The sequence below is a fragment of the Lutra lutra genome, chromosome 4 (assembly GCF_902655055.1).
Source record: "Lutra lutra chromosome 4, mLutLut1.2, whole genome shotgun sequence".
In the NCBI taxonomy this organism is placed as follows: domain Eukaryota; kingdom Metazoa; phylum Chordata; class Mammalia; order Carnivora; family Mustelidae; genus Lutra; species Lutra lutra.
The window spans coordinates 155,162,264-155,175,083 of NC_062281.1; the positions used below are offsets into that span (position 1 = coordinate 155,162,264).

Genomic DNA, 12,820 nt, shown 5'->3' on the forward strand with positions numbered 1-12,820 from the left:
AAAAATCTTAAAAAAAAAAAAAAAGGCATCCAAAACAGAAAGAAAGAAGTAGAACTATGTTCATTGCTGATGATGGCATCTTATAATAACAAATCCTAAGGAATCCACTAAACAACTATTAGAATTTTTTCTTAATGGTGAAAACAACGAAATTCATTATATTACATACCTTTTTTAATGGTGAAAACAATGAAATTCATTATATTACATACCTTTGATTAGGGGGTGAATGCATTTACTATGCAGAATAACCACAGTCCTACTGTCCTGGACTTACCCTAAACCTACCCCAATTAGTGCCACTGAACTCCAGGCTGATTGGTTGCTTAGTATATAATGCACTGTTTTTGTTTTGTTTTTTTGTTTGTTTTTTAAAGATTTTATTTATTTGATAGAGATCACAAGTAGGCAGAGAGGCAGTCAGAGAGAAAGGAGGAAGCAGGCTCCCCGCTGAGCAGAGAGCCGGATGCGGGCTCGATCCCAGGACCCTAGGATCATGACCTGAGCCGAAGGCAGAGGCTTTAACCCGCTGAGCCACCCAGGAGCCCCCTGTTTTGTTTTTTTAACAATGATTAGAATTAATGAGTTCAGAAAGTTTCCAGGATGTATGATCAACATAAAAAAAAAAAAAAAAAAAAATCGGGGCACCTGGGTGGCTCAGTGGGTTAAGCCTCTGCCTTCAGCTCAGGTCATGATCCCAGGGTCCTGGGATCGAGCCCCGCATCGGGCTCTCTGCTCCACAGGGAGCCTGCCTCCACCTCTCTCTCTGCCTGCCTCTCTGTCTGCCTCTCTGCCTACTTGTGGTCTCTGTCAAATAAATAAATAAAAATCTTAAAAAAAAAAAATCAATTGTAGGGGAAGCTGGCTGGCTCAGTTAGCAAAGCATGTGACTCTAATCTTGGGGTTATGAGTTCGAGCCCCACATTAGGTGTGGAGCCTACATTTTAAAAAAAAAATGGTAGGGCACCTGGGTGGCTCAGTTGTTAGGCATCTGCCTTCGGCTTAAGTCATGATCCCAGGATCATGGGATCGAGCCCCACCTCAGGCTCCTTGCTCAGCAGAAAATCTGCTTCTCCCTCTCTCCCTCTGCTTGTGTTCCCTCTCTTGCTGTGTCTCTGTCAAATAAATAAATAAAATCTTCAAAAAATAATAAATAAATAAAATGGTATTTATGTACACTAAAAATGAACAATCCAAAAAATGAAATTAAGAAAGCAATTCCAGGGGCACCTGGGTGGCTCAGTGGGTTAAGCCGCTGCCTTCAGCTAAGATCATGATCTCAGGGTCCTGGGATCGAGCCCCGCATCAGGCTCTCTGCTCAGCAGGGAGCCTGCTTCCTCCTCTCTCTGCCTGCCTCTCTGCCTCCTTGTGATCTCTCTCTGTCAAATAAAGAAATAAAATCTTAAAAAAAAAAAAAAAAGAAAGAAAGCAATTCCAAGGATGCCCGGGTGGCTCAGTTGGTTAAGCATCTGCCTCGTCTCAGGTCATGATCCCAGTGCCCTGGGATGGAGTCCAGAGTCGGGCTCCCCCCTCACTCTCTGCCCCTTCCCCTGCTCATACTCTTTCTCTCTCTCAAATAAATAAATAAAATCAAGAAAGGAAGGGAGGAAGGAAGGAAGGAAGGAAGGAAAGAAGGAAGGAAGGAATTTTATGTAAAATAGCATTAAAAGAATAAAATACTGAGGTGCCTATGAGGCACAGTCATTAAGTGTCCAACTCTTGATTTCAGCTCAGGTCATGATCTCAGGGTCAAGAGATCGAGTCCTACATCGAATCCCTGCTTGGGATTTTCTCTCTCCCCCTCTCCTTTACTCTCCCCCTGCCCCCTCAAGAGCATGTGCGCATGTGCTCTCTCTCTCTCTCTCTCTTTCAAAATAACCAAAAACAAAACAAAATTTAAAAAATAAAAAAATATTTTAAGATTTTATTTATTTATTAGAGAGAGAGCATAAGCAGAGGGAGAGGCAGAGAGAGAGAGAGAGGAAGAAGCAGACTCTCCGCTGAGAAAGTAGCCTGATGTGGGGCTCGATCCCAGGACCCCAAGATAATGACGTGAGCTGAAGGCAGATGCTTAACTGACTGAGCCACCCATATGCCCTTAAAAAAATAAATTTAATAAAAGTGTAAAACTTATATGCACAAACTAGAAAACACTATTGAAAGGTATTTAAAAAAAAAAAGAGAGAGAGAGAGTGCCTGGATGGCGGGCTTGATCCCAGGACCTTGGGATCATGACCTGAGCCGAAAGCAGACACCTAACTGACTGAGCCACCCAGGTGCCCCACAGCGGGATTCTTTGTAGAAACTGACCAAATGGGATGGGTGCCTGGGTGGCTCAGTCCATTAAGGGTCCTGGGAAGGGGCGCCTGGTTGGCTCAGTGGGTTAAAGCCTCTGTCTTTGGCTCAGGTCATGATCCCAAGGCCCTGGGATCAAGCCCCGCATCGGGCTCTCTGCTCGGTGGGGAGCCTGCTTCCCACCCCCCTGCCTGCCTCTCTGCCTACTTGTGATCTCTGTCTGTCAAATAAATAAATAAAATCTTAAAAAAAAAAAAGGCTCTTGGGATCAAGAGAGGGAGCCTACTTCTACCTCTTTCTCTGCTATTCCCTCTGCTTGTGCTCTCTCTGCACAGTCTCTCTCTCAAGTAAATAAATTATTAAAGAAAAAAAAATAAAAACCAGACCAACTGGTTCTAAAATTCATACGGAAATATAAAGGACCCAGAATAGCCAAGACAATACTAAAAAGAACAAAGTTGGGAAACTCGCACTTTCCAACTTCAAAACTTACTACAAAGCAGCAGTAATAGAGTCATACAAACATAAGGACAGACATATTGTTCCATGAAACAGAACTGAGAATAAGAAATAAACCCATGCCTCTATGGTCACCCAATATATTTTTTAAAGATTTTATTTTTAAGTAATCTCCATAGGCAATGTGGGTCTTCAACTCACAACCCCCAAGATCAAGAGTCCCAAGTTCTTCTGATTGAGCCAGCCAGCTACCCCACTGGCACTTTTTTAAAAAAATTGGATGACCAGGAATACCTGGCTGGCTCAGTCCATACAGCATGCAACTCTTGATCTCAGGGTTGTGAGTTTAAGCCCCATGTTGGGTGTGGAACCTACTTTTAAAAAATCTTTAAATAAAAAAAGTAAAAATGAATAAAAAATAAAAAGTTGCCAAGACCATTCAATGGTCAAAGAATAGACTTTTTACCAAAGAGTGATGGGACAACTGTACAAGAACATGTTAAAAATGAAGCTGGACTCTTTACACCTCATGCCATATACAAAAATAAACTCAAAATGGACCAAAAACCTTAGAGTATAAGGATGAAGAAACCAACACTCTTAGAAGAAAATATAGGTGCAAATACTTAGGACCTTGGACTGAACAATGAATTTTTAGATAGGATACCAAAAGCATAAGCCATAAAAGAAACAGAATAATTGGGCTTCATCAAAATTAACTTTTTTGAATCAAAAAACACTATGAGCAAAGTGAAAAGAGAATTTACAGAATGAAAGAAAATAACTGCCAAGCCAGTAACTGATCAGGGACTTATATCTAGAATATTTAAAGAAAACAGACATGGAGACATAATGTACAGCATATGGAATATAGTCAGCAGTAGTATAAAAACTTTGCATGGCGACAGATGGTAACTAGATTTACCATGGTGATCATTTTGTAACATATGCAATTAATCACTGTGTTGTAAACCTAATGTCAATTATATGTCAATTTAAAAAAAAAAACCTCTGGCACCTGAGTGGCTCAGTCAGTCAAGCAACTGATTCTTGATTTCAGCTCAGGTCATGATGAGGTCATGGGATGGATCTCCGCAACTAGGTCCGCACCCAGCATAGAATCTGCTTGAGATTTTCTCTCTCCCTCTGCTCATCCCCCTGCTCACACTCTAAATAAAGAACAAAATCTTGAGGCACCTGGGCCCCTGCCTTCAGCTCGGGTCATAATCTCAGGGTCCTGGGATTGAGCCCCGAATCGGGCTCTCTGCTGAGCAGGGAGCCTGCTTCCTCCTCTCTCTGCCTGCCTCTCTGCCTACTTGTGATCTCTGTCAAAGAAATAAATAAAATCTTTAAAGAATAAAATCTTGGAAAAAAAAAAAAGCCTCTCTTACAACTCAATAACAGAGGACAACCTAATAAAGAAATGGGCAAAGGGGCGCCTGGGTGGCTCAATGGGTTAAAGCCTCTGCCTTTGGCTTGGGTCATGATCCCAGGGTCCTGGGAGATCAAGCCCCACATCCAGCTCTCTGCTCAGCAAGGAGCCTACTTCCCCTTCTCTCTCTCTCCCTGCCTCTCTGCCTACTTGTGATCTCTATCTGTCAAATAAATAAATAAAATCTTAAAAAAAAAAAAAAGAAATGGGCAAAGGATCTGAATAGACATTATTCTAAAGAAGATATACAAATGGCCAATTGCACATAAAAACATGCTCAACATCATTACTCACTAGAAAAATGCAAATCAAAACCACAATAAATACTTAACACCCACCAGGATGGCTATAATCAAGAAGTCAAACAACGACTTTGGTAAGATTGTGAAGAAATCAGAACTCTTGCATGCTGCTGATGGGAACATAAAATGGTGCAACCATTTTGGGAAACAATTTGTTAATTCCTCAAAAGATTAAACATAGAGTTGCTGTTTAACCCAGCAATTCTACTCCCAGGTACATACTCAAGAGAAATGAAAACATATGTCCAAACAGAAATGCGTACCACAAATGTTTTAAGCAGCATTATTCATAACAGCCAAAAAGTAGAAACAACCCAAATGTCCATCAGCTGATAAATGAGTAAAATGTGGTATAGTCACACAATGGACTATTATAGCCATAAAAATGAAGCAGTGACTGCTGCTACAATATGGATGAACCTTGACCATACTGAGTACAAAAACCAGCCATAAATGGTCACATACTGCACGATTTGATTTATATTACATGTTTAGAAAAAACAAACTTGGGGTGCCCGGGTGGCTCAGTGGGTTAAGCCTCTGCCTTCAGTTCAGGTCATGATCTCAGGGTCCTGGGACTGAGCCCCAAATTGGGCTCTCTGCTCAGCAGGGAGCCTGCTTCTCCCCTTCTCTCTGCCTGCCTCTCTGACTACTTCTGCATACTTGTGATTTCTCTCTCTGCCAAATAAATAAATAAATAATCCTTAAAAGAAAGAAAAAACAAACTCATAAAGATAGAAAGAAGAGGGGCACCTGGGTGGCTCAGTGGGTTAAAACCTCTGCCTTCGGGGGCACCTGGGTAGCTCAGTGGGTTAAAGTCTCTGCCTTTGGCTCAGGTTATGATCCCAGGGTTCTAGGATGGAGCCCCGCATCGGGCTCTCTGCTCAACAGGGAGCCTGCCTCCCCCTCTCTCTCTGCCTGCTAGTGATCTCTGTCAAATAAATAATTTAAAAAAAAAAAAAAACCTCTGCCTTCAGCTCAGGTCATGATTCCAGGGTCCTGGGATCGAACCCCGCATCAGGCTCTCTGCTCAGCAGGGAGCCTGCTTCCTCCTCTCTCTCTCTCTCTCTCTCTCTGCCTGCTTCTCTGCCTACTTGTGATCTCTGTATGTCAAAATAAATAAATAAAATCTTTTAAAAAAAAAAGATAGAAAGAAGACGAATAGTTGTTTAGGGTTGGCGGGATGGGTTAAGAGTTTAAGATGATAAAAATGTTCTAAAATTGATTATGATGATGGCTGCCCAAATCTGTGATAAAACAAAACAAAACACAAAAAATCCACTAAATTGTACATTTTTTTTGTTTTTTGTTTTTAAGATTTTATTTATTTACTTGACAGAGAGAGAGAGAGAGAGATCACAAGTATGCAGAGTGGCAGGTGGAGAGACAGGGGGAAGCAGGCTCCCCACCTAGCAGAGAGCCTGATGCGGGGGTCAATCCCAGGACCTTGAGATCAGGACCTGAGCGCCAAAGACAGAGGCTTAACCCACTGAGCCACCCAGGCGCCCCATGAATTGTACATATTAAATGGGCGAATTGAATTATATAGTATGTGAAATACATCTCAATAATTTGTTACAAAAAAAACTTCTTATTAAGAAAAAACTGTAGGGGCGCCTGGATGGCTCAATCAGTTAAGCATCATGCTCTCAGAGTCCTGTGATGGAGTCCCGCGTCAGGATCCCCACTCAGTGGCGAGTGCGTTTATCCCTCTGCCCCTCCCCTGGCTCATGTTTGCTCACTTGCTCTCTCTCAGATAAATAAAATCTTAAAAAAAAAAAGGAAAAAAGAAAGAACTGTAACATGGCAAATTAAACATAGCCCTTGAAAGCCCTACTACAATGGGAAATAAAGGAAAAAAAAATTTTTAAGGGTTTTTTTAAGATTTATTTATTTGAGAGAGCAAGTGAGCACAAGCAGGAGAGCGAGAGGGAGAGAACCTCAAGCAGACTCTACACCAAGCGTGGAGAAAGACAGATGCAGGGCTCAATCCTAGGACCCTGCAGTCATGACCTGATCCAAAATCAAGAGTCAACTGCTTAATAGCCAGGTCACTCAGGTACCCTGGAAAAAATTTTTCAAAGTCTCATATTCACAATGAAAAGAATAGGAGGGGTACCTGGTTGGCTCAGTCAGAAGAGTATGTGACTCTTAATCTCAGGTCATTAGTTTGAGCCCCATGCTGGGTGCAGAGATTACTTAAGTAAAACTTTAAAAAAAATAGTAGGAGACAAGACTACAGCCACAGCATTTCAGAAGCTAGAGAGCAGATGAAGTGGGAGCCTGGTTTAGTTCCCCACCGTCTTCACTCTGCTAAGCCAATAGTAAGGTAAGCCTAGAAGCAAGATAAATTTCCATCAAGGAATCCCAAAAAGACTAGAAGATTCAAATCTCCACACAGATAAAATGGGAATAATTTCCATATTTCCCATCCACTTGTTGTGAGAGCTAAACAGGAATTTTATATGAAAGTGCTTTTCAAATAGTAAAGTGCTGGAGTACAATATAGAGGAACCTTATCAAAATAAAATAAAATAAAAATAAAGGTTTATCTTTACCTTGCCATGTCATTACCCCAAGGAATCGATCAGCTACTTCCTGAGGGAAATTCCAATGGTCCGGAAGGCACAAGGTTCCATCAGATCTTTCAGAACACAATTTCTCTAGGTTAGCAATCAGGACGTTCAGACAGATGTTGACCAAAGTGTAGGGAGATGCCTCCTCCTAAAAAAAAACTTTGTTAGAATACACCTACAAAAATTCAACATAAAAGTGGTCATGCAAAATACAAGAAACTACTTGATGAGGCTATCTGAAGATACATTCTCTTTATCTTAATAGTGATTTATATGAATTTTTTTAAAGATTTTATTTATTTATCAGAGAGAGAGGGAGGGAGAGAGTGAGCACAGGCAGACAGAATGGCAGGCAGAGGCAGAGGGAGAAGCAGGCTCCCCGCCGAGGAAGGAGCCCGATTTGGGACTCGATCCCAGGACGCTGGGATCATGACCTGAGCCGAAGGCAGCTGCTTAACCAACTGAGCCACCCAGGCATCCTGATTTATATGATTTATATGTAACGAAACCACCTTATTCCAACGGTTAACTTTCTGTTCTAGCACGAAAAAAATTAATTTCTCTTAATCTTTCACTCATCACCTGTTCTGTACCAGCCATGGAAAATACAGGATGAGCAAAATATAGTTCTAATCCTTTTGGAGCTACAGTTTTAATGCAGAATACAACCAAGAAATCTGACAATTTCAATAAAACATAAGGGACAATTCACACAGAAATCACATGGTCATTCATTCAACAAGTATTTATTCAATGATTACTATGTCCCAGAGGATAGGAAGGAATGCCTAATATTACCCTCAACAGTTCATGAAAAGATAAATACTTCCACATGTGCTGACTGAATTTCATCCCTCCTTGCCTCTTCCTGTCATTTCTTCATTCATACATACATCTTTTAAACTCTCCTCAAATAAATCATTCTTAACATGTAACTTATGTTCTACTATGTATCTTAAAAACAACAACAAAAAAAAACCTTCTGTTGACCCCCATACTCTCTTCAATATATACATACATACCTACAATAAAGTTCAGTTTATAAATTAGGCATTGTAAGAGATTAACACACTGTATTAAGCCATATGAATGTAGTCTCTCTCAAAATATCTGATTACAATACAACGCACCCTACCTGTGATGATATAAAATTGATAAAATGCCTATGTGATGAGATGTAGTTAGATAAACGACACTACCCTCTGACAAAACAACAGGAGGAAGATCACCTGCTTTTGGACCATAGCTGCTTTCTAATTCATTTTTGTTTTTGTTTTTTAACTGAGGTGTAATTTACACATAGCAAAAAAAGAATACTTTTTGTTGTATCCTTAGTTCTATAAATTTTAATAAATGCAGTCATGTACCACCACCATAATAAAGATAGAGAGCAGTTCTATGACCCCAAAATTCCCTATGTCCCTTTGTAGATAGTCCCCACATCTGTGTTCTGTCCCAGAGTTTTACCTTTTCCAAAAAGTCAGATAAATAGAATCATACAGTATGTAGGTCTTTTGAATCTGATTTCTTTCATTTCCCACAATGCATCTGAGATTCATCCACGTTGTTGTGTGTTTTTGTAATTAGTTTCTCTTTATTGCTAAAAAGTATTATAACACTGCAAGAATGTTCCACAATTTTATTCAACAACTTAAGAGCATTTGGATTGGGATGCCTGGGTGGCTCAGTAGGTTAAGTGTCTGCCTTTGGTTCAGGTCATCATCCTGGAGTCCTGGGATTGAGCCCCACGCTGGGCTCCCTGCTCAGCAGGGACTATGCATCTCCCTCTGCCCCTCACCCAGTTCATGCTCTCTCTCTCAAATAAATAAAATCTTTAAAAAAAAAAAAAAAAAAGAGAGGATTTGGATTATTTAAAATTTTAGACAATTTTGAAGAGAGCTGTTCTAAATATTCATGGAAAGGTTTCTGTGAACATAGTTTTCATTTTTCTTGGGTAGTTACCTAAGAATGGGATTCCTGGGTCCCAGGGATTCTACACTTCCTACTCATGTATGTATTTAACCTTATGTAAGAAACTGCTAACCTGGTCTTTCAAAATCTATCTACCATTCTGCATTCTGAAAATAATCCCCAAAGAATCTCAGTTGCTCCAAACCCCCATGCCAGAATTCATGTCTGAAAAGAACTGGAGAAGCAAAAAAATTTCCTGAAACAGTCCCAGCAGACTTCTTAGGTCTCAAAAGCCAGAATTGAGGGGCACCTGGGTGGCTCAGTGGATTAAGCCGCTGCCTTCGGCTCAGGTCATGATCTCAGGGTCCTGGGATCGAGTCCCGCATCGGGCTCTCTGCTCAGCAGGGAGCCTGCTTCCCTCTCTCTCTCTCTCTACCTGCCTCTCTGTCTACTTGTGATCTCTCTCTGCCAAATAAATAAAAAATTTAAAAAAAAAAAAAGCCAGAATTGAGGGGTGCCTTTGGCTCAGGTCATGATCTCAGGGTCCTGGGATCAAGCCCCAAATCAGGCTCCCTGCTCAGCAGGAAGCCTGCTTCTCTCTCTCCCTCTGCTGCTCCCCCCACCATCTCTCTCCTACCCAGGCGCCCCAGGAATTCCATTTTCTGAGGTCTCCTGGAATATAACCCTTTTAGTCATTGATTCTTAGTCATGAAGACTCACCCTTTATAAATCAAGTTTGTGAGTGCATCTTTAGTGGGATTTTATTTGTAGGACTCCTGTGAGGCCCGAGTAGAATACCTGTCACATCAGAGAGATTCTGCTAAACTCAGTTATCCCGGGGGCATTACCAGGGATCACTTCAGTAATTCCCAGCTACAGAGTTCCTGAACCAAGCAAGAAATGTCATTTAAAACCCTGAATTTAAGATGGGGCGCCTGGGTGGCTCAGCGGGTTAAACCCCTGAATTTGGGGGCGCCTGGGTGGCTCAGTGGGTTAAAGCCTCTGCCTTCGGCTCAGGTCATGATCTCAGGGTCCTGAGATCAAGCCCCGCATTGGGCTCTCTGCTCAGCGGAGAGCCTGCTTCCCTCTCTCTCTCTCTCTGCCTGCCTCTCTGCCTACTTGTGATCTGTCTGTCAAATAAATAAATTAAAAAAAAAAAAATCTTTAAAAAAAAAAAAAAACACCCTGAATTTGGGGCGCCTAGGTGGCTCAGAGGGTTAAAGCCTCTGCCTTTGGCTCAGGTCATGATCCCAGAGTCCTGGGATCAAGCCCCGCATTGGGCTCTCTGCTCAGCAGGAAGCCTCCTTCCCTTCCTCTCTCTCTGCCTACCTGCGATCTCTGTCTGTCAAATAAATAAATAAAATCTTTAAAACAAAACAAAACCCTGAATTTGTGTGAAGACAGGCTTGTGATAACAAATTTTTAGGAGATACCTTTCCACTCAAAATCCAAGCCAAAACTTACAAGATTCCCCATTTCCCTTTCCCACAAGCAGATTTTTTTTAGATCTACCATTTCACTAAAGTAAAGCCAGCCTTTGTTAGCCCATATTAGATACAGTTATAGTTTACAGTCTCTACTCAAATTCCCTACCTGGTTTTGGCAAAAGCCTAGCCTCCAATCCCTGCTTATTGACTGTGGTAAATATCAAAGCTTCAGGGTCTGCTTACATCCTCTTTTCCAGCTTCTCTGAATTAGGTGGGAATGCTGGGGACTTCTCTTATTTTGAAAGTGTTCATAACATTTTATCCCAAATATTTAGTTTTAAGGCTTTCTGATATTACTTGCCATATTACTAAACATGACAGCTCCATTTTATTTTTTTTTAAAGATTTATTTGTTTATTTATTTGACAGAGAGATAGAAAGCACAAGCAGGCAGAGGGAAAGGGAGAAGCAGGTTCTCCCCTTAGCAGGGAGCCCGTCGCAGGGCTCAATCCCAGGATCCGGGATCATGACCCGAGCTGAAGGCAGCTGCTTAACCAACTGAGCCACCCAAGCACCCTGACAGCCCCATTTAAAAAATACTGTGTATTAAAGACTAAATCTACATACAAGATACTAAACATTCAAGTATAAAAATATATTAAGATATAAAACAATATAGATCTATTTTTAAATACTCTTTTATTTACCCCATAGCCTAAAGTGAATATACCAATATGTCTGGAGTCCCTTATTGTGTCCCTCCCTGATACTATTTCCCATCCCTTCACCTAGAGGCAATCATTATCTTTTTTTTTTTTAAGATTTTATTTATTTGACAGAGATCACAGTAGGCAGAGAGGCAGGCAAAGAGAGAGGGGGAAGTAGGCTCCCTGCTGAGCAAAGAGCCCATTGCAGGGCTCGATCCCAGGACCCTGGGATCATGACCTGAGCCGAAGGCAGAGGCTTTAGCCCACTGAGCCACCCAGGCACCCCGAGGCAATCATTATCTTGAATACAGTTTAGTTCTCCATGTTTGTGAACTTCATGTAAACAGATTTATACTATAGTATTCTGCTACTGGTTCTTATTTTATAAATCAGTATATGTTCTAGAGAAACATATACATAAACAAACATAGAAAATTCGTTCTTCAAATCACTCTATTAAGTTTCCACCTGCCACCAAGACCACTAATGACTAATGCCTCTACCTCTGTATTTGACTACTGATTACATGACTCTAAATATTAATCTATAGGGGCACCTGGTTGGCTCAGTCGGTGGAACATGCAACTCTTGGGGTCATGAGTTTGAGCCCCATGTTGGAATAGACTTTGCTTAAAAATAGATAGATATTAATCTATAAACCCAATGAATTCCAGATTATCTCCAGGTCCTATCTCTTGTTAAGCTAGACTTAGATACCTACTTGCCTCCCTGACATGTCTACTTAACTGTCACAAATACTTCAAATTCACCATGTAGAAAACTAAACCTTCCCCAGTCTTTTACTGCTCAATAAAATGGCATCAAACCTATTTAGCTGTTTAATCTTTACTGTTAGTTTTTGTTTGTTTGCTTAGGCTTTAACTTTCTAAAAATTTTTATTTATTTATTTGAGAGAGAGAGCAAGCATGACTGGGGGAGAGAGGCACAGAAGCAGACTCCCTGCTGAGCAGGGAGCCTGATGCAGAGCTCAAGCCTAGGATCCTGAGATCACGACCTGAGGTGAAGGCAGAGGCTTAACCCACTGAGCCACTCAGGTGCCCCCAGGTTTTAATTTTTGATCAACAATGGCAGATATTTACTTGTCATGTATTTATTGTAATTGTATATTAGGAACCTTTTAGGGGCACCTGGTTCCGTCAGTCAAGCATCTGACTCTTGGTCTCCACTCAAGTCTTAATCTCAGGGTTGTAAGTTCAAGCCTCATTTTGGGCTCCACACCAGGCATGGATCCCACTTTATTTATTTATTTAAGATTATTTATTTATTTATTTATTTGAGAGAGAGAGAGAGAGAGAGCACAAGCAGGGGAAGGGATGGAGGGAGGGGTAGAGGGAGAGGGAGAAGCAGGCTCCATGCTGAGCAGGGAGCCTGACGGGGGCCTCAATCCCAGGACCCTGAGGTCATGACCTGAGCCAAAAGCAGACGTTTAATCAACTGAACCACCCAGGTGCCCCTCGAGCCCATTTAATAAAAAATGGGGTGCTTTTGTGGCTCAGTCGGTTAGGCACCTGCCTTTGGCTCAAGTCATGATCTCAGGATCCTGGGATCAAGCCCCATGTCAGGTTCTCTGCCCCGCAGGGAGTCTGCTGCTTCCTCTCATTCTCCCTCTGTCCTCTCTTTCAAATAAATAAATAAAATCTTTTTTTAAAAAAAAGAACCTCTTGAACTGCTGCCATGGCTAATAATTTAG

General features: G+C 41.4%; 1 protein-coding gene across 4 annotated transcripts in view; it reads right to left on the bottom strand.

Moving 5' to 3' along the window:
• The window catches only part of ZYG11A (zyg-11 family member A, cell cycle regulator), an 81,979-nt gene that overhangs the window by 60,148 nt on the left and 9,011 nt on the right, over positions 1-12,820 (bottom strand). For all 4 annotated transcript variants that reach the window (XM_047724227.1, XM_047724228.1, XM_047724225.1 and 1 more), the window contains exon 2: positions 7,047-7,212. In XM_047724227.1, the coding sequence (XP_047580183.1) occupies positions 7,047-7,212 (166 nt within the window). The remainder of the gene's footprint in view (positions 1-7,046; positions 7,213-12,820) is intronic.